The sequence below is a fragment of the Tachysurus fulvidraco genome, chromosome 2 (genome assembly GCF_022655615.1).
Source record: "Tachysurus fulvidraco isolate hzauxx_2018 chromosome 2, HZAU_PFXX_2.0, whole genome shotgun sequence".
Lineage (NCBI taxonomy): Eukaryota > Metazoa > Chordata > Actinopteri > Siluriformes > Bagridae > Tachysurus > Tachysurus fulvidraco.
Genome location: NC_062519.1, coordinates 14,269,875 through 14,291,744, shown reverse-complemented (window position 1 = coordinate 14,291,744; position 21,870 = coordinate 14,269,875). Strand labels below are relative to the sequence as shown.

General features: G+C 41.1%; 1 protein-coding gene and 1 non-coding gene across 2 annotated transcripts in view; one reads left to right on the top strand and one right to left on the bottom strand.

The window, feature by feature from the left end:
* Positions 1–21,870, bottom strand: part of cdh4 (cadherin 4, type 1, R-cadherin (retinal)) — a 379,372-nt gene that overhangs the window by 276,101 nt on the left and 81,401 nt on the right. Inside the window, exons 3-4 of the mRNA XM_047810282.1 lie at positions 13,761–13,987; positions 5,020–5,172 (exon numbers count right to left, since the gene is read on the bottom strand). Coding sequence (XP_047666238.1) covers positions 5,020–5,172; positions 13,761–13,987 — 380 coding nt within the window. The remainder of the gene's footprint in view (positions 1–5,019; positions 5,173–13,760; positions 13,988–21,870) is intronic.
* Positions 16,679–16,834, top strand: LOC113661936. Its single transcript, XR_003445138.2, has one exon. It is a non-coding gene; the product is annotated as a U1 spliceosomal RNA (small nuclear RNA).

Sequence of the window (21,870 nt, the reverse complement as noted above, 5' to 3'; positions counted from 1 at the left end):
AGAGAAAAGAGAGACAGAGATCATTTGAGACTGAAGTTTGTGCTTGTCGAGCACTTTGTTTCCCAGTCTTTTAACTGCAGTTCTCCAGATTACTGTATAGCATGCGCATGAAGACGCACAAAGTTTACGACAATCTCTAACTTCCAAAAATTATGGACAAACTTACGTCAGAAGTTACAGCTTGTCCACTGATGGTTATAAAGCACAGACACCGGATGTCCCGCTAACAGCTAAATCCGTTGCTGATAATGGTAGCTAGCTAGTTAAAGGAGGGATAAATATTGATCATGGTCACCAAACGTCTCTCCTCTAAGCGAAAACTTTCCATACTGAACAAGACAAAACACAGTAAACATGCTCTTTAGCCTCTGCGTTAACACATTCCACCCACACGCACTTATACACATGCATCTGCAGCACAACTGTGCATTAAATCTCTTATACTCCATCGCGTTCAGAGATAATGAACTTTCAGCTTCTTCAGACTGGTCTATATTACTGTAATTACCAGGAGGAACACTCACACACTTAGTCTAGCTGTATGGACGTTCAGAACACCTCCGTGAATCCCCATCACGTTTTTAGCCCATTGCTTTCACTGCATCTATTTACATGTGATTTACTGTACAGAGGCATGGCTTGAGGGCTAGAGCTGTAATCATATACAGTGCATAAGGTTTTTGTCATCATGTAGGTGTTTAACCATCGGCGAGAGTTCTGACAGTTGAAAGTCAAGACGTTTCTGTATCGTCTTGTAGTCAAGTTTAAGGAAAGGTCATGTTGGTATTATGTCTTCTCTCTATTTGTTTTGAGAGCTTTGAGTTGTTTGTTTGTTTGTGTTTGACGTGCGTGTGAAGGCTACGTGCAAGCATAAAGGCCCTGTTTACACTGCAGGTAAAAGTGGCCCAAATCCGATTTTTTTGGGGTCAGACTTCTTCAGGAGTAGTGTGAACACTCAAATCACTCAAAACACTTCCATATGTGGTCCTGAATCTGATTTTTTCCAATGTGGCCGCAGTGTGAACAGCCAAGGCGGATTTGATGCGACTTTTACGTCAATCTACATCAACATTCGTCACAATTATGCGCCGGGTGAAGACTTTTTTTGCTTAACACACACGTTACCAGTCACGATTGTGTCACATTTTCACCGGCAAAAACCTTTTTTTTTATTTTTATTTTATTTTTTTTGCGCCGTCGAAAACGTCACACAAACGTGACTGGTAATGCGTGTGTGAGTGTTATATAAAGTGGTTACGCGAACCAGCTCATACTGTTTGCATTGAATACATCACAATACTTCCTCCATAACCTCGCCAACTTTATAGCGCAACGGCGTGCTGTGTGTGACGTCATTGTTATTGTTCGTTTGCGCATGCCGGTCAGTTCGAAACCGCAAACAGTTCACACTGGTATCTGATATAGGTCACATTTTAAATGGTAATGTGAACAGCCAAACAAAAAAATCTGATCTGAGCAAAATATCCGAATTGAGCCTCAAGACTTGCAGTGTGAACGTGGCCTTTGAGCGTTATGAAAATAAGCAAGGGTTAATTCCTTCCATCTTACACTCATTTAAGTTGCAACGGTCCAGATAGATTGTTGCCAGCTCTCTTATTGCCCGGTACAAGAGGTGTGTGTGTGTGTGTGTGTGTGTGTGTGTGTGTGTGTGTGTGTGTGTGTGTGTGTGTGTGTGTGGGTGGACTGTTGAGAGAAATCAAATCAGTGTTAAACAGCCTGAGACTAATGCTCTCTTCTTCACTGCTGGTATCCAAGCATGGTGACTCTGTGTCTCTCCCTCCAGCATCTCTTTTTCTCTCGTTCTGTTTTTGACTCAAGGCCAGTGTGTCAGTTTTCAGCGTTTTTTCAGTTTGCGCTTAAACTCTGCTGTTCCCATCTGCAGCATCAACCTCCTATTTATCTGACAAGCACCTGCCATATTCATTGAAGTGAAAAGCTAGCTGATTTTGGCTCAGCACACGGTGTGCTCCGAGTGCCGGGGTGTGCTGTGTGTGCGGCAGGAATAAAGTACGTAAATTGTAAATGCACGTCGCAGATTGCAGATATTAGTCAACACAGATGTTAAATATTGGTGTCTGAAAACTCAGCGTGAGGTGGAAAATCAGAGAATCGCTGGATTTGCTGGAAATTTACTCTCAGGAAAAATAACTATTAAAAAAAACAACAACAAAAAACAACAACAACAATAATAATAATAATTCGAGATGGCACAATAACCCTAAAGTCAGATGTTATTTTCTTGAAAAATTACTTTGAAGCTATGACGATTTTACTTAACTGTAACACTAGTGTTGAAAAAACACACATGAATTGTAATTACAATTTAAGTAATTACAATATCTGATGTTTGATATGTTTTCCAATATTTTTTGCTGATATCAGTCCAAAACCGATACTAGGCATCAAATCCATTACATCATCATCATCATCATCATCATCATCATCGTGTTCCATGTCATGAAGATTTCGGACCTTCACTGAGATGAGGTCGACCCAGTGAGGATCCTGAGGCGTCTAGAGATTAACATTTCGCTTCATGAAGTACATTCTGAGAGAAGACGCAAACTCCATGTGGTCTACACAATTGTCAGACTGCATATTTATAATCACGCCCTCCAGTGTCTCCCAAATGAGGATGAGGTTCACTTTTGAGTCTGGTTCCTCACAAGGTTTCTGCTAAGGGAGTTTCTCCTCACCACAGTCGCCTCGGTCACTCAGGCTTGTTCATTAGGGATAAATACAAAGACATTTAAATATAAATCTAATATGAATCTTGAACTTTTGTATTATATTAATCTTTGTACAATATTAAACTTTTTGTATTATGTTTCTTCTGTTCTGTAAAGCTGCTTTGGGACAACGTCCGTCGTTAAAAGCGCTATACGAATAAAAGCGAATTGAATCGAATTGAATCATCATCACCACCATAGAGGGAAATTGGTATTTAATTTTATTTAGAATTTTGTTATAATTCCGGAGAATCACTGAGCAAGTCCCGTAACCCTCTAATACACAGCTCTACACTCTTTATTAGTATTATTATTAACAGTATTAGTAGAAGGCAACGTGCACGTACAGCATCACCTGCATTCTGTTGCCTCTCTGCCTCATTGTCTCTTGCACTTTGCAATCGATGCGTTAGACGCTAACTCCGTGTTACAGGCTTCGTAAAATTGTCCGCTTACATATTAGACAGCGTTCTGCCTCACTGTTAATTCCCCAGAGATAAGAACATGAATAATGTATAAATACAGAATGAATTTCGTTACTTCAAATAGTTTTAAAGGACCTTTGATTGCTTCACTAGTGCTGCATAATCTGGTTTTACCTTCATCGTCGCCCTCTCTCACGGCACTTCGTACCGATGTGGAATTTGAGAGAGTGCCTCACTTTATACTAATCGTCTACATTTGACAGTAAGTAATGCTTTTTTATTATCTATATATGCTAGCTTGCTTCTTGTAGTACTCGAGTTACATTAGTCTCAGATCTTAAACCATGTCCTGAAAGACCCCTAAAATGAAAAAAAAAAACCAACTAAAAATAAAATCTTATGTGTATGAAGGAGTTCGGTTCTCCTAGCAGGGTGCACGGATGTAACACTTTTTCTCGCTGCTGAAAAATAGCAACTGACAACTGTGTCTTCAAGAACTGCTCCATGTAAACACCCACAGAGGAAGGACTGCTAAGCCCGAACGTCTTAAATGGCAAAGGTGGGGGATGAGGTTATCGAACCATTTCTCCAACTAATTCCAAGCTGCTTTTCACGCTTGCAAACTTCACAGTTGTAGGTGGTACGAGTTTTCGTTGTTAATCTGCCTCTCTGGGCTTGGACTGACTGTGTGTGTGTGTGTGTGTGTGTGTGTGTGTGTGTGTGTGTGTGTGTGTGTGTGTGTTTTGGTAAGAGATTGCTGTAATCCCCATGTGTAATCAGAGAAGTACACAGACACAACAGAGTAGGTGAGGATAAAGACTGTGCACAGAAAACTCAGCCCATCCTGAGGGGGCAGAATGATAGATAAGACAAAGCTGAGTTTTCACATGCATAGATAACTCACTACGACCTTGTGGATAGTGTGTGTGTGTGGATTTCATTCAGTCTTGTTTCTGTCCTGATGTTTTACTGATGTATGGGCTAGTAAAATCCCCGCTGACTTCTAGAAATAAATCCAGCCGCAATACACCTTGAAAAAAATCATAGAGATATACAGAAAGGTGGCATTTCCACTATACAGGGTGTAGCAGACGTACAGCGTAATATTTGCATAGATCATAAACTATCCAAACCGCTCTCGTTTATCTTCTCGTTATCGAGCAAGCCGAGACAAATCGTTGTCAGAGCGGCAGAACGACGAGAGCTGATACCGTGTCGATCGCCTTCACCGATCAATTCTCCACAGCACAAAATGCAAGGCTTTTCTTTAGCTGGATCCAGGCTCTTGGGTATGCTTTTTTGTCATGCTGTGATTCTGAAACCTTTCTGTCCGCCTTCGGCTACAGAATAAAAAAAAAAAAAAAGACGGACCAGAGGGTCCAAAAGTGTGAGTCTTCGCTCAAGGAGGCCCGACAGTTCTGATCGTTTATCATTCATCATTCAGAGTCAGCGCATGTGGATTTGCACCAGCAAGTAAAACAGGGGCTTTGTTTTACTCATGAAATACTGAATACCTGTATTCAATATCAGTATTTACTCCAGCAGGTTTAGGTTTTCCCTTACAAAAAAAGTCAGACACGCAACTACTGTAAAATGTATACCTTTGCCTTTTTAACTTTTTACACGTTTCTAACATGTTCTGCAAGTGGACATTATTATTTTTTATATACATTATGATTCTTCCACATGATTTATTCCTACACACAATTCATTTATTTTCATCTGATTTTTGTTTTATTTGTTTTACGTGACTCTGAACCCACTCGCAATTTTTTTATATCAGGGAGCCTTATATAAGCTTATAGCTGCTTATACTGTAGCTCAAAGGATGATCGATCACTCACTGTGGCGAAAAATAGTGGAAAGTCTCTCCTGGGGTTTGCAGATGCACTGATAGGTGAAATGACACAATCTCGTGTTTTCCCGTGTAGCCCATTGGTGGAAAATCCTGGCTGCTGTAGAATGAGATGGTGGTAGCGGTTGTGATGGGAAGCGACCTGGGAAAACAAACAAAAGAAAGAAAAACTCACTTAGACTAAAAAACAAAAACAAAAAAAACAACCTGTATCCAACAAAAGCACAAAAAATAAAGAGCCTCTGAGATGCTAATTTATTTATACTGTACAGAGACTTGGTCATGGCGATCTTCACTGACACTGAGGCTACAAATGGCATGAGTGTCTATATATTTATATACACATTCATTTGAGACTAGCCATTCGTTTAGGACAAACGAAATGACTTCCGTTTGAACTTCCGCATTCAGTTGTCATTTTGTTGTTTGTAGATTAGCCTTTTATCGAGTTTTGTTAGGGTCTGAAAACTAAACCTAAACTAGCTGTGGCGTGAACATGCCTGGTGTTGTAAAGGTGATTGAAATTTACGACATAAACAGACTAATGGAAGAAAATCAGCGCCGCTTAAAATAAACTTCTGGTTTGATTTGGCCTACAAAAGCATTTACACAGAAATTCATTAAAAGATAGATTAATAGAATAGAACAGGGGCAGAGAAACCTTTATTATCGCCACATACAGTGTACATTACAGCACAGTGGAATTCTTTTCTTCACATACCCTATCTGCGGAGGTTGGGGTCAGAGTGCAGGGGCAGCTACCGTATTATACAGCGCCCCAGGAGCAGGGGGGGTTGAGGGCCTTGCTCAAGGGCCCAGCAGTGGCAGCTTGGCTGTGCAGGGCCTTGAACCCCGATAATATGTCTCGGCATTGCTCAGTTGCTAATACATTTTCTCTTGTACGACCATATTGCTCACAGATTATGCCACTTGCAGGAAATCTATTGAAAACAGATTTCCTGCAAGTGGCATAGTGTGAGCAATATGGTCGTACAAGAGAAACTGTATTAGCAACCGACTGGGTTTGAATTAGAAAGACAAACTGTAACCTGAAGTAAAATGAGACATCACTAACAAGCAGGAGTGTCAGTCTGGGTATGCCAAGAAACACGATAAGCAAGAAAAACACATTCTCATCACTTTTCACATCAGTCTCGTTGGTCATGTTGTCATTTAGAACTGGGCTATAAAGCATTCTTGCTTGCCATAAGAACACCGATGTCCGAGAGAGAGAGAGAGAGAGAGAGAGAGAGAGAGAGAGAGAGAGAGAGAGAGAGAGAGAGAGATCATCAGGCCAGCAGTAGGGTTCCCACTCAAAGGTGCAATCAGCATGACAGATCCTACTCATTCCACTGCTAGCCAACACATATGTCAGAACAATTCATTCAGAATGTTGAGCCAGTCTGACAAAATGTCACCTCCGTAAAAGTGTAAAGAAAATACTATGGCTGCTGGTGACCAGCTTGTTATAGGAGTAAAAAACCAAGCAGAATGCTGAGGTGGACACATCCCATGGAGCTGTGTTTTAGAGCCTGGCTGTACAGATGATTATATACTGTACATATTACTACATTACATTGGGTTATACACTAGACTGAGCTGGAAAACGAGTCAATACCTAATAATGCCCTGTTGCAATGGATACGTTTTTGATAAATGAAACGATTCGTTTCAATGGGGACTGGATGCCGAAGTCGTACATAAGACAGCAATTCGCAGTGCCTTGTTGAAATCGAACATCCATTTTATACATGGGACCTGTTTTTTTTTTGGGACAGAAATTCCAGTGTGTACAAATTAGAAGTCTTCACCGATCCACTTAGATCTAAAAACCCGAGGTCCGAGCGGGTTCGGGTCTAAAAGTTTCACGTGTGCCTCGGACACGGGTCGGGTATAATAATAGCGGCATTGGGTCTCGACTAATTTAAAAGGAATGTGTTTTTACCGAACGGACCCGAGAAGACCCAAAATACTGTATCTCGTGTGTGTGCATCGACTCGAGTCCTTTTCCAACCTCTCCTCTGTTTGCCAAGACCGCTTGCGACATGTGGCTGGCGACGTGTGGCTGGCGGTAAGCTAATTTTCGTTTAACCAGACCTGTCAATCAATTTAGAATCCACTCTGTAGCGGTTACTTTAGTGTAGAGTTATGCAACATTCAGGTCCAGTCGAGTTAAAAAAATGCCAGTGGGTCGGGTCGGACTCGGGTCTTAATTTTTCCAGTTTGTCTCGGGTCGGATCTTTCTTAAATATATATATATATATATATATATATATATATATATATATATATATATATATATATATATATATGCATGTCGGGTTCGGGTAAAAAGTGATTCGGGTCACTTCGGGTCAGGTAAATTTCTTTAGACCCTAGAAGGCCTCTAGTACAAATTCAGAGACGTGTTTTTTTTAATGGACAAAATAAGATCTGCTTTAGCTAGAAGATATTTGTATAGCAGGAGGTTTGTACTTAGATATAGACAACATCAAGGAACAAACTCAGTAGATATATTTGGCTACTAACTTTTAAAATAATAATAATAAAGTTGGACTGAAGCTGAGACAGATTGTATCTCTATGGCATCAGGGTCTAGACAAAGCAAGTGGGAATGACGAATGTGAGCCAAAACTGAGCAAATATATTGTGTTCTTGTGCACTTTTTTTTGCTGTTTGTTGTTGTTTTAATGCTTCATGGTGTGCTGGATATGACTGCAGGGGCTGGGAGGCTGGCTGAGGAGATGAAATAGGGGAAGATCGCAGGAGAGAATGGGAGGGACAAAGAAAGACAGGCAACAAGGGATGATGAAGGGCTGATCTTTTCCACTTCACCCTGGCTCATCAGCATTTTACTCACTGCTTCTGTTGCTGCTGCTGAGATGGAAATAGAGGAAGAAGGAACTGTGTCACAGAGAAGGAGACATGTGGACTGCAGGCTGCAAGTCAAATAGTGTGAGTAGGTAATTTTGTAAATGATGAGATCTAGCGATCAAGTTTACGGTCACTGATGGGATATTAGTCTTGATGTTCTGGTCTAGAGTGAAGCTTTATAGTTTAAAAGTCTTGGCCAAAAAAAAAAAAAAAAAGGTCTTCCTTGGGAAGCCTTAATCTCCGGGGGCTTCTCAGTTCCCATTTATCTTCATTCGTCATCTGTAACCACTTCATCCTGGTTAGTGTCCCAGTGGATCCGGAGTCTGAATCCACTGTGATCTAAGCTTTAATGCTGTGACCTTGAGAGCAGTGACAATCCATTCTTGTTATATGTTATATACTATTAAAAACAAATCATCGATGAAGGGGTGGTGTTATGCACCTCTAACACTATGTCCTGGAGTGTTTTATTCTTCTTATACTGTACCAACACTATTGGTCAATGATTAAAACACCACCGGCTTCCTCTCCAGCTTCATCTTGAAGACAGAAACATGCAGATTGTCATGCTTTAGTACTGAGAAACGGAATGTCCTCTGACATTCAGAAAACTTACTGGCAGTACTTTACATCACAGACTCCTTCCATAATATTAAATAAACCAACCTTACATTTTCTCATATAGTTCACAATACAAAACATACAAAAATATAATCCTAAAAAAAACTGGGACAAACTATGTACAACCAATTATGTCTCATTCTGGCTCTTTCCTACATTTCAGCAGGTCCCTTGCCAAAATTTTGTTCTGAGAATGGGCTAATATCGCAAAACAATGGCAAAAAAAAAAACAAACAAAAAAAACGATTTTTTTCTGCTGGCAGGCTGACAAAGGAAGGCTGTTACTAAGGAAGGCAGAAAAGTAAACCAGAACAAGCCTGATGTGAGTTGGATGCCACACATGGTAGGGGTTACTTTATGTAGGCGTACACTATATAGACTGGCACATGGGCACACAAACACATTCAGTGGGTGTGATTTAGCTGCATAGATTGCCCCCGAGCCCCAAAAGAAACAGCCCAACCAGTTGTATTCATTCTCTAACAGTTTAGGAGATGGCCATCTGGTCATTAGTAGGCCCACAGCTCTGCTGCAGACATCTGGAGGTTATTGTTTCCTCAAAAAAAAAAACATTTCAAATTCACATAAAACGTTCCTTTAATTTGCTACCAGAACAAGCTTATTAAATATTAGACTGAAATAGGTTTGTAACTGATGTGAGAATTCAAGCGCCAATCGTTTGTTTGTTGTGTTTGTTTTTTTTCCACGTCAATACTATAACACTGCTAACGATTAATAGATTATACGGTGCGTCGGCTCTAACTGAAATCGTGATTTACTTTATGGCGATAAATCTCTTGACATACGGTACTGTGCAAAAGTTTTAGGCAGGTGTGAAAAGATGCTGTAAACAAAGAATGCTTTCGAAAATGGTTATTAAGTGTTAATAAATGAACAAAATGCAGTGAATGAACAAAAGAGAGATCTAAATCAATCAATATTTGGTGTGACCAGACTTTGCATTCAAAACAGCAGCAATTCTTCTAGGTACACTTGCACACAGTTTTCATAGGAACTCGGCTTGTAGGTTGTTCCAAACATCTTGGAGAACTAACCACAGATCTCCTGTGGATGTCGGCTTTCTCACATCCTTCTGTCTCTTCATGTAATCCCAGACACACTGGATGATGTTGAGATCAGGGCTCTGTGGGGGCCGTGCCATCGCTTCATGCTGGTTTGAAGGCAAAAGGTACAGTAGTTACACCAAATGTTGATTTGATTTAGATTTTTCTTTTGTTTGCTCACTTTGCATTTTGTAAATTGACAGAAATAAACACTCGTTATTTATATTTCCGAGCGCTTTCTGTGTTTACAGCATTTTTTCACACCTGCCTAAAACATTTGCAAAGTACTATATATTCACAATGAGTTCTGTTTCAGTTCCAGGTTTGTCCATGCAAAGTAAAACGTGGTGAATACTTATGTAAGGCACTGAAGATAGCTTAGACCAGCTTAGCTTTGCTTCATCACTGATATGTCTTATTTAGTTTAATTAGAGGTTGCTGACCTTCGTAACTACAGTATGTAGAGGTTTGTTACAACACTGTAGGAGTCGTGTGTGCAACAGTTGAGTAATTCAACAGTGTACCAGACGGCACCATGCACAGACTCCCTCTCAAACTCATTCATGCCCAGAGGCAATTTAGTGTCACCAATCTGACTAGCTGACATGTCTTCTGGAGGCTGGGAGGAACCTGAGAACCCAGAAGAAGCCCACACAGACGTATGAAACTCATACGCAACTGTAACCTGAACTCAGGATCTGATCAGAGACCCTAAAGCTGTGGGTCTGCAATGCTACCCACTGTGCAACCATCGCACCTTATTTTATTCTCGCTGGTCATCATAGCTTTCTATTTGCACATGAAATCTTTGAAAAATAAATAAATAAATAAATAAATAAATAAATAAATAAATAAATAAATAAATAAATAAAGTGCAAGCAAAACAAGCACAGTACAAGCAATTCTAAGTGACTTATTGAAGATGGATGAGAGATGCTGAAGAGAAACACAGGCATGGTCGTTGATCCATTTCGGTTTAAAAGCATCACACTAATATCTAGTGAACATAAAGCAGTATTGAAATCCAATGGTGAGGCTGCTTCCCTATGCCTCAGCAAACTTCCTGTAATATGTTCTGTAATATTTCATGCTATATCTCTAATAGATAACAATATGCTCAAATTTTGTGACCCTGTCCTTGTCAGGCTCTTAGTTTCTCGACAAATCGTTCTGCGGAAAACAAAGAAATTCTGTGTGCTTAAGGCAGGGTCTCCGATTTTTGAAAGCCAATGTCGACATTTGAAATCACCAAAACAAACACACCCCTAACCCAAATGGGTCCCACCCCTGTATCGATAGCTCCGCCCACACATACACACTGTACGTAACCCAGGCAACTAATGTAAAGAAATGTGTCTTTATCATAGCTGAAGGGAAGAACAATATGATTGCAGATAAACAAAGAAGCAAAAATGACACACAAGCATAATCATGTAAAGGACAAAGGCATATATTAGTTCTGTGTAACAAAGCAAAACCAACGTTACTCAACTATCGAGAAGGAAAAAGCGCCTCGGCGTCTTAAGTGAAGTCGAGTTTCCCGAGTCAATAACTCCTGAGCTAAACGCTGTTACTACACAAAACACGGTTGTAGCTGCCTCTCTACATTACTACGATAGAAAAGAGGTGTTATTTGTGTAGTAACAACATTTAACTCAGGAGTTATTGACTCGGGAAACTCCAACCTGTGAATATGTGGCCAACTTCCTGCTCCTTCAGTTCTCTCCAGCGCTGGAAAGCTGATCCTATATTAACACGTCCTACTTCTTGGCTTATCATAAGCCTTTCTACGCTTACTTTCTTTGTTTTTATCCTCCATGTCAATGTTAAAACCGCTTTCTGCTAATGTCACACACGCACACTGAACACTCTCTCTGCCCATACTGACAAGCCCCGCCCCTTTCTGCTTTTGATTTTTGTTTTGATTTTTGTTTATTATTCGGCCTGACTCAGTTTTGCTGAAGCATTTCTCAAAAATCGGAGACCCTGCCTTTAAGCTTCTTTTCACGTGTCTACTTTTCACGTGCTTCTGGTGCTGCCTTAACAAAACAAGATGAGCTCACATGTTCAATGTGACTTAGCAGCCAAAAGTATGAGTTTATAAAGTCAGGGCATTAAACTTTTAAGGCTTGTGACTATACAGTGACCTGGAGCCAGTGCAGTGTGAGTGAGCGTTCTAAATCAGGCCTCTGAGTGAATATCTAATCAGCAGCTCATATTAGATAATATTATCATGAGACCAACAATTCATCCTAGAGAGCAATTTGTGTTAGAGCGGCATACGTGGCCTTTTACACTGATTATCCTGTTCTAATCCCAAAGCCCATTTAGTTAGGACATTTGTTTGGGTGTGTGTTTAGGTGTGTGTGAGTGTGTGTGTGTGTGTGTGTGTGTGTGTGTGTGCGTGTGTGCGTGTGTGCGTGTGTGTGTGTGTGTCCTTCAGCATCCTGGCACACAGAGGCTTCTCTAAATGGCTGCACAGAAGGCAGGGACATGTGAGGGGTTAGGGACATGGCGAGAGGAGCGCATGTCCTCCTCCCCGGAGAAACCTTAGTCCTTTCTTGCAGTTTGTCATTTCTGGGTCACATTAGATGCAGGAATAGTCCCAATGCCAATGGGAAGGACGTTTGCATAAACCAGGTACACACCAACTCCAACATGTGCTGGGGTTCCAAAGGGGAATCAAATTTCTGGGATGTATTGTTGAAGCGATCCAAATAGAGATGCAAACTCCATGTGGTCTTTGTCATCGATACACAATTGTCAGACTTTATATTTATAATCCCACCCTTCAGTGTCACCCAAAGAGGATGAGGTTTACTTTTGAGTCTGGTTCCTCTCAAGGTTTCTTCCTCTTCCATCTAAGGGAGTTTTTCCTCACCACATTCGCCTCAGACTTGTTCATTAGGGATAAATACTGGGGATAAATATTTAAACAAACATTTAAATATAAGTCTAATATTAATCTTGATCTTTTGTATTATATTAATCTTTGTAAATGCTGTTGATTTGATTACTTGAGTTTTTTTGTAGCCCAAAAGAAATAATTCAACATAACATACTGAAGTTACATCAAATTTTACATCTTGAGGTCTGAATACACTTTGAAGCCTATACTGTAATTGGGAATACTTTTTCTATATTAAGTCCATTATACACCCGCTAACTCCACCTTTAATGCTCTCCCTTAGTTAATAATATGACAGCTTTCTCATCTGGACCCAGAAGATGGATTAGAAATAGAAGAAATGACATGAAGATGAAAATGTCAGATTTAAAAGCATTGTCAATGAGCAGTCATGGTGAAATATGGTCTGATTACTCCTACGCTGTGGGTGCGAATCACGGCTGCATCGGTATCTGCATTCCGGGGGATTTGCTCAGATAAGCATAAGCAAATGTGTCTCGGAGTGACTATTGTCTAGAGATTGAATTTGCACATTTACATAATAAAATTAGATTACGCCGTTTGGTGTTTTGCCCAGAGTTAAATGCTGAAAGCTCTCTATTCAAATTAGAATGCCTTTCCAGGAGAGTGAACGATCAGATGTATATGTGTGTGTGAGAGAGAAAGAAAGAAAGAAAGAAAGAAAGAAAGAAAGAAAGAAAGAAAGAAATCCTTTGCAATTGAGAGAATCAACTGATAACCAGCTAGTTTTTGAAAGTGCTGATTGCTCGAGCACAATTAATTATTGCTGTAGTGTCGAGTCCTGCAGGTTTCACAAACACATTACCTGTGTGGCAAGATTAACTTAATCAGTGTCAATTATACCATGCACTTTATAATTGCCATGTGCAATGCTGGTGAGAAATTTTAATCCCGGCTCTGTGATTCTTTAATGCAAAAGCACTTACTCTTTATGATTAAAAAAAAAAAAACACTAGCGCTATAGGAGAGGCGCCCACATCGCATATATTACACTTCATTTTTTAAACCGCCTACGGACTTCGAATATACATGTTGGGCGATTTTTTTTCCCCCGTCATTTTCTTCCTCAGGCAATATGCTGTAATGGAATTTGCAATTAAATATGAGGGATCTGCATTGGAATTTAATGCTCAAGAGATTCCGTGAGGATGAAACAGACTGAAGTTTTTATTTATTTTCTACTTTGATTCATCACCGAGATGGAGCTCGATTTTTTTTCTTACAGACGTATATTAGACTCACCTGGTTTATGAAAGGAGGATGTGGGTGTCTGGTGAAGACCAGTTTAACGATCGTCTCCCAGACGTCTGAGTCTTTGCTCCCCTGAGCCGTCACCATGAACTGGATGGGCTCGGACAGGTCTGTCACGTCTTTCTCTGCGTACAGAGATCCATCGGGTCCGACGCCGAATCTGGGGTCACTGCTCTTGAAGCTGATCCTCTCATTCAGGTGACAAGCCTCGAATATCACTGAACAAGACAAATAAACAGACCAATTGGATTTTATGATTGAAATATAAATAAATAAATAAATAAATAAATAAATAAATAAATAAATAAATAAATAAATAAACAAATAAATAAATAAATAAATAAATAAGCAAGCTGAGAAATTCTGATTACTTATTGCATTGAGTTATAAAACAGCAGATGGCCTTACGAGTGATATCAAGCTGGAACATTTGGTCTTCATTGCTACAGAATGCATTCAGAACAATATGACAGAATTTGACAGCTTTGTCTGTTTGAGAGAAAAAACTTGGCAGTGCGTCAGAGTTATTAAACAAGCAGACGAAAAGAAAACACCATTAAACTCCTGTTTACAACTTTTTTCTTGATGCGATATTATATTTATCGTGGGACTCTTTACGTTCTGTAAGTTAACCTGCAGACCACCACAGATTTCTACAGTTGCTCAAGCGAGGCTGATTCCGCTCTGTTTCGAGTGAATAAAGAAATACTTAAACCCTACTCAAGGTACAAGGGTTAAAACATAAACCGATGGCTCACCGACATCATGGCTGCAATGTGATTCCCATTGCAAAGAAAATCTTGTGCTCGTCGTATTTGGTTTATCTTTTAGCCTGGTCATCGTTTATTTCCTCGAGCGTGTGCACCTGTTGAGTCGGCTCATCGATCAGGTCTATGTTTGGTATACAAGTCATGTCAGGAAGATGGTATTTACGAGCTAAACGAACACGAACTGGGAGCTTTCTGAGTTGGGTCCGTGTCAGTCAGAAAACATGGTGGAATCAGACCTAGCATTAATGTAGTTAATGCTAAATTTGTTGAAACTGAAGGTTTACTTGATTCAGTGGCTGATTTCGGTTGCTACAGGTTCGGTATATGCAGGTTATTGAGATACAAGCCGACTGGTTGACGTTTAAGCACCGACGCGAAGAGAAATGGTTTGATTACGATATAATGTGTAAGAATGTACATTGGCCTCGTACATTAATTAAGAACAGAAAACCGAGAAAGTCAGAGAGGAGAAGAAGAAGAAGTAGAAGAAGAAGTTCTCTCCAAAGACAGCCTTGACGAAGGCATTTCCCTATCCCCAAACCACATCAAATATATATATATAAAAAAATCACAAGAAGTAGATGCCTTACATGAAAGGTTTATTATGTTCCCAGTGCTAGCTACACAACCCACCAAAGCCCAGAGCTGAGTTCTGCTGCATTAGCACACTTCTTTTTTTTTTTGAGTTGGAGGAAGAAAAAACCTGACTCTCTTGCAGTTTTAAAAATTCACACTATCATGGTGCACAGTGTTCCTCAGGAGGCTAATAGTCTGTGGTTGAATATGAATCACGTGCTTGGTTACGCTGTGTGGCTGTGGGGTGTTGAGATTATTCCTGCTATCGGCAGCATGTGGTCCTATCGCAGATCCCAGAAGAAAAGGACTGTTTAACATGTTCAGAGAGAGTTTCACTCCTGTCTGGTGGTGGTCACATGGTCAATTTGTTGTTTTTCATCTTTTGTTTTTAATTATGAAAAGCATTTATATTCACTGTGATTATAGTACAGGACAGTTTTTGGGGGCAGTCGTGGCCTAATGGTTAGAGAGTCTGACTCGTAACCCGAAGGTTGTGGGTTCAAGTCTCAGGCCGGCAACGACTGAGGTGCCCTTGAGCAAGGCACCGAACCCCCCCCAACTGCTCCCCAGACGCCGAAGCATAAATGGCTGGCCACTGCTCCGGGTGTGTGTTCACGATGTGTGTGTATTCACTTTGGATGGGTTAAATGCAGAGTATGGGTCACCATACTTAGCCGTATGTCACGTCACTTTCAGTTTGTACACTGATTTGGAAAAAGGGTTTCAATTTGTTTCAGAAATGAAACTAGGATTGAGCAAACTTTGTGAAATTTCTTAAAATGCGTTTCGAAAAAAAAAAAAAAAGCTACGGCAAAATTAAGCAATTTTGGCCACAACAATTAAACTTTGAAATGCTTGTGGGACTGACATTGAGAGGTGGTTTGGGACACGGCCAGATCACACTTGTAGCATGAACACAAATACATCTTGGTGTCAGCTATAAAGGACCAGCTAATCGAGTGAGTCATTGTACAAGGTGTTTAAAACAGTATGCAATCACTGAGAGACTGTTTGAAAACTGTGCTGAAAACTAGAGCTCTCTGCTGCATGGCTAGTCTATTAATATAAGGATGAAGCTATAACATAAGAGAAGAGACAAAAGCAGCTGCTTTTTATAGCTTTGTTAGTTGTCACATTAGCAGACTACTTGATTAAAACGTCTTGAAACCGTTTCCACAGGTACTTGAGATATGATCTGTCAGACATATTTTTACATTCTAGTGGAAGATAAATATGAGCGGGGACACGGTGGCTTAGTGGTTAGCACGTTCGCCTCACATCTCCAGGGTTGGGGGTTCGATTCAACCTCCGCCTTAGGGTAACCTTAGCTCAACCCCCCCCCCCCCCCGCCCCCCCACCAAACTGCTCCGGGTGTGTGTTCACGGTGTGTGTGTTCACTGCTGTGTGTGTGCACTTTGGATGGGTTAAATGCAGAGAACAAATTCTGAGTATGGGTCACCGTACTTAGCCGTATGTCACGTCACTTTATAATGCCTGGGACAGCATGGGACATTCCACTGTGCTGTAATGTCTATGTGGCGATAATAAAGGCTTGTTTGTATGTATCTTACCTGGCAGGGACAATACCATGCTCAAGGAGGTGGTTTACCCAAAGCGAGGGTCAGCCATTGCACTCGGGCTGTGCTGACCTTTGCGAATTCCCCAAATGCGGGAATCTCGACTGCATAATTTCTGATAGTTTCATAATTTTTTTTTTTGTGGGCAAGTCGTGGCCTAATGGTTAGAGAGACTGACTCGTAATCCTAAGGTTGTGGGTTCGAGTCTCAGGCCAGCCACGACTGAGGTGCCCTTGTGCAAGGCACCGAACTTCCCCAACTGCTCCCCGGGCGCCGAAGCATAAATAGCTGCCCACTGCTCCGGGTGTGTGTTCACGGTGTGTGTGTGTGTTCACTGCTGTGTGTGTGCACTTTGGATGGGTCAAATGCAGAGAACAATTTCTGAGTATGGGTCACCGTACTTAGCCGTATGTCACGTCACTTTCACTTTCATCTCAACCAGAAGAAAACTCTTTTCATGTCTGGTTAAAGGTCATTGCTTTACACATCTTTAAACATTACTAGACTGCACTTTCCACTGCATTTGTTAAACTAGATCCTTACTCAAGATGTTTTCGACGCAGCAGAACTTACAACACACGAAGCGTAAAGCTTCCATTTGTGCATCTCGAGCGAAAAGCCAAGCTGAGCGCTCTTGCTTTAGAGAGACAGATGCATTGTGTGCGATAATGAAATATTCATTGACTTGAATAGAATCTCTGCTACAAGCCAAGAGCAGCCTAGATACTTCTGGCTTGCTCCTGACTATTCCAGATTAAAAGGAACGGCATGTGTTCGAGAGTTTATCTGAAGCTGATAAAAAAAAAGACAAAGTGATTGTATAGCTGCTCCATCAGAGAATCCTTTTACGACTACTTCTTCGAGCCATCAAATAAATTCGCTGCTCAGGTTGCTACGGAGCGACAGCTAAACAACGGGCAGACTCCATTAATCAGTACCGTATACTGAGCTGCCGAGGGGAGTAATTGTACGCACGGAAATGTTTTGCTTGTGTCTCTAAGCATGTATAATCTTCATCAGTTTCCCTCGCATGTGCAATTTTCACGAACGATGCAAGAGCACCTTCTGCTCTTATGTAGAAGTGCTCTGAATATATCACAGACTCAGTATACAAGCTTTTAAAGTTTGCCTTCGAAGCAAGTGTTCGAATTGTAATAAGCTGATGTGATATAATGTTTTACTCGTCTCTCTAGTGGAGTACACCGGTACACTAAAAATGAGTATAAGACAGTGAGAAATTAATAAGAAATTATTTGCAAAGTGATTGGAACTGTCTCGAATTAAACACCATCACCTAGAAGCTGCGGAGCCAAGGGAGCAGTTTGGTGGGTTCGGTGCCTTGCTCAAGGGGCACCTCAGCCGTGGCTGGCCCAAGACTCGAACCCACAACCTTAGGGTTGAGAGTCAGACTCTCTAACCATTAGGCCACGACTTCCCGAGAGCACATGCTTCATCAAAAAGGAAAATAAGAGGCTCTGGCTGAATGCAAGAAAGTGCCTGTGTGTGAAAATCAAAGTCCGGTTACTGAGGTGTGGAACGGCTCTAAATCATATCTCTTAGTCACTTTATCATTTGGAAGGAAATATTCTAAGGTTTCTGTCTGAAGGGGACGTGTCTGTCACATGCTCTGTCCATGTGGATTCCCTGCAGGAGCTCAGATTTTCTCCCACTTCCCAAACACAGGACGGTTCATGGGCACCTTGGGATGGATTCCTGCCTAATGTTCTCAAACTTCACATCACCTTTAACCAGAAACTAAAGCGGTTTCTAAAAACCCAGGAACAACACATCGCAATTTACGTTTCAGGTTTTAAAATCATACTAAATGTAAATGAAGCATGCAGATGAATACATAGATACTTATGTGTTTTGTTGTTGTGTGACAGAAGAGTGTGAGCAAGAATCAATGGGAGGGTGTAGTAAGAGCAGCTCTGCTGTATGGGTTAGAGACTGTAGCGGTGAGGAAAAGGAGATGGAGGTAGCAGAGATGAGGATGTCGAGGTTCTCTTTAGGAGTGACGAGGATGGACAGGATTAGGAACGAGCACATCAGAGGGATGGCTCAGGTTGGCTGTTTTGGGGACAAGGTCAGAAAGGATAGATTGAGATGGTTTGGACATGTACAGAGGAGGGAGATGGTTATATTGGTAGAAGGATGTTGGAGATGGAGCTGCCAGGTAAGAGGTCAAGAGGAAGGCCAAAGAGGAGATATATGGATGTGTTAAATGAGGACACGAAGGTAAATGGTGCGAGAGTAGAGGATGCCGAGGATAGAGTTAGGTGGAGATTGATGATTCGCTATGACAACCCCTAACGGGAAAAGCCGATTTTGACTCTTTATTCGTGCACAGCTAAAGAACACAACACTCATCCTGGACATTTCAACTTCTATTGAGGTGCTGGGAGAGAAGTAGAGAACACTAGAGAGAAGAGAGGAAAAAGTGCATGGCAGAGAGAACACACCTGACAGCTACTCCATTTACCCTGTCTCTCATTCTCTCTCATCTTCCTCTCTGTTTTTTTTTTTTTGTTTTTTTTTCCTGCTGTTCCTCCATGTTCTCCTGCACAAGGAATTAATGCAGGAAGTTGCCAGTCATTTGTTTTTCGGTAAGCGAGTAGATAGATAAAACAAGAACGCCAAAACAATACTTTGTTCATTTTGTTAACGTGAATGTGGAAACGTTGAAACAATTGGTCTGTACAGTGTTCTGATGTCCTAGTGCAGGAATGCTTGGTCTAAAGCCAGATGCTGAGAGTGGTCATGAGAGCAGAAAATTCTGTCCAGCCATTCAAGCGATCATCTTCCGCACACACGTACACCCTCGTCCCTTGTGAACCAGCCCGTTCTGACACAAGGTTCTGACAATGACCGTCATGCTCAGCGAAGCAAACAGCCATGTACACATGATGGCCTGCTGGTCTGCCTGGTTCAATGACTTGTACTTAATCACAGCATACAGATGGAAATCTGTCATGAACACACAAATGAACGTATTCCGGTACAACTCTGTCACAACTCAGAGGAATTATGCTAGCTCTGAATGAAATTCCTGCATTGTATCGAGACTGCTTTTCAGACAATTCACAGAAAGTGTCCAGAGGATACTAAATCACCGTCATGGAATCGCAACCGGCGCGTTCGGTTTACTTAATCGAGGTCACCGTATCAATTTACATACTTTGCTCAAGAGACTCTACACAAAATCAGGTCACTGTTATGAACCAATCTGATCTATGAAACGTTTCCTTTGATGGTCTTTGTGTAGAAAAAGTCAACTATCCATAGACTACCCATTAATTAATAAAACTGTGTCATATTTAAGAATTTAGTATGGCATTCAATACATTTTTTGACTTTACAGCACATGGTAGAAATTCAGAAATTGAGATCACATCAAATAGTGGCAACTGCCACACAACCAACTGTCCATGTAGCATTTACGTCTGTAGTAATCAGGATACTGATTATAATATTATATCTTTATTGTTCTGAAATGGGGGCACGGTGGCTTAGTGGTTAGCACGTTCGCCTCACACCTCCAGGGTTGGGGATTCGATACCCGCCTCCACCTTGTGTGTGTGGAGTTTGCATGTTCTCCCCATGCCTCGGGGGTTTCCTCCGGGTACTCCGGTTTCCTCCCCCGGTCCAAAGACATGCATGGTAGGTTGATTGGCATCTCTGGAAAATTGTCCGTAGTGTTTGATTGCGTGAGTGAATGAGAGTGAGTGTGTGCCCTGTGATGGGTTGGCACTCCGTCCAGGGTGTATCCTGCCTTGATGCCCGATGACGCCTGAGATAGGCACAGACTCCCCGTGACCTGAGGTAGTTCGGATAAGCGGTAGAAAATGAGTGAGTGAGTGAGTGAGTGAGTGTTCTGAAATGAATATTTGGTTTAATATTCTGCGATTTCATTGGCCTTTAAGTATATCGTACAAGATGACCCCAATTATATCCAGGCTGAATTGGATATATGATTGTGCGATAAAGTGGCTATATCTAAGTGGCTAAGACTGCCCGTTTTAACTCCCACCCAAAGTATTGGGATTTTTTTTCCCACAGCCACAAAGTCACTTTTAAACAATATAACAAGCTACAGAATGAACAGGTGTTTCATAAAAATGACAACAAATAGCATTTTATACGAAGAGCTAATATGTGCTAGCATGTCTAGGAAGTATGTACACAAAAATATGTTAAATATCGTTGGATATTAATCTACAGATATATCTGTTTCATGGAGATTTGTCACATTTATCTCAATCTAAAGTAACAGATTCTTAAATTAGTGGCAAATCCAGATCTTTAAACTGATATATGAGAAGAGTCATTAAGCAGTTTGGCAATTAATGTGATGCCATGTGTCACCGATGTCACGTAAATGATATCTACATTAAAGAGGTCTCATTTAGACTGATGCACACGTCAGTGTTCGTTGACTGATCCATCCATCAGAACCGCCATGTGCTCAGGTGTGTTTGCAAATCTCAGCATCAACCTGACACACAAACTGGCACCGGTACAATAGCAATTAACCCGAGTCTAGAGCACATTCATCAGGTTTGTACAGAGCAAGCGAGCTCGAACCTCGTGTCTCATCTGATATTAAAGAACACAGTGCACAACACACAGAAAAGCAGGAACTGAATGAACTGTTTGGATTTCGAACTCCAGCCAAGTCAAACTTACAAAACTTTTGCCTTTCTATGGAGTCGATTAGCAGAGATGAGTCAGGAGTGATAGTGTATGAAGGAACGCTACAATTTGTCTTACTATTAAACAGAAACTAAACGTACGAACACACAAACATGTTCGTCAGTTGGATGAACTGCAATTCACTCAATGTGTCGAAACATACAGGTAAGATCAACACTATGACTTATGAATATGATGAAGGTTTAAACGTGGTATTGAAATTCAAAGTGAGAACTCATTTCTCGTTGTGAATTCATAATTCTTTACAATTTGACAGTGTTGTTGTTTTCAGGCTGAATTACCTCAAAATTTATTCAGCATTCAATACAGCACCTGATTGAGATGCTGAGCCTGCTGGGACCGAACACCTCCCTCTGCAACTGGATCCTGGACTTCCTGACTGGAAGACCTCAGACAGTTCAGATCTGGAACAGCATTTCCAGCACCACCACACTGAGCACTGGAGTCCCTCAGGGCTGCGTGTTC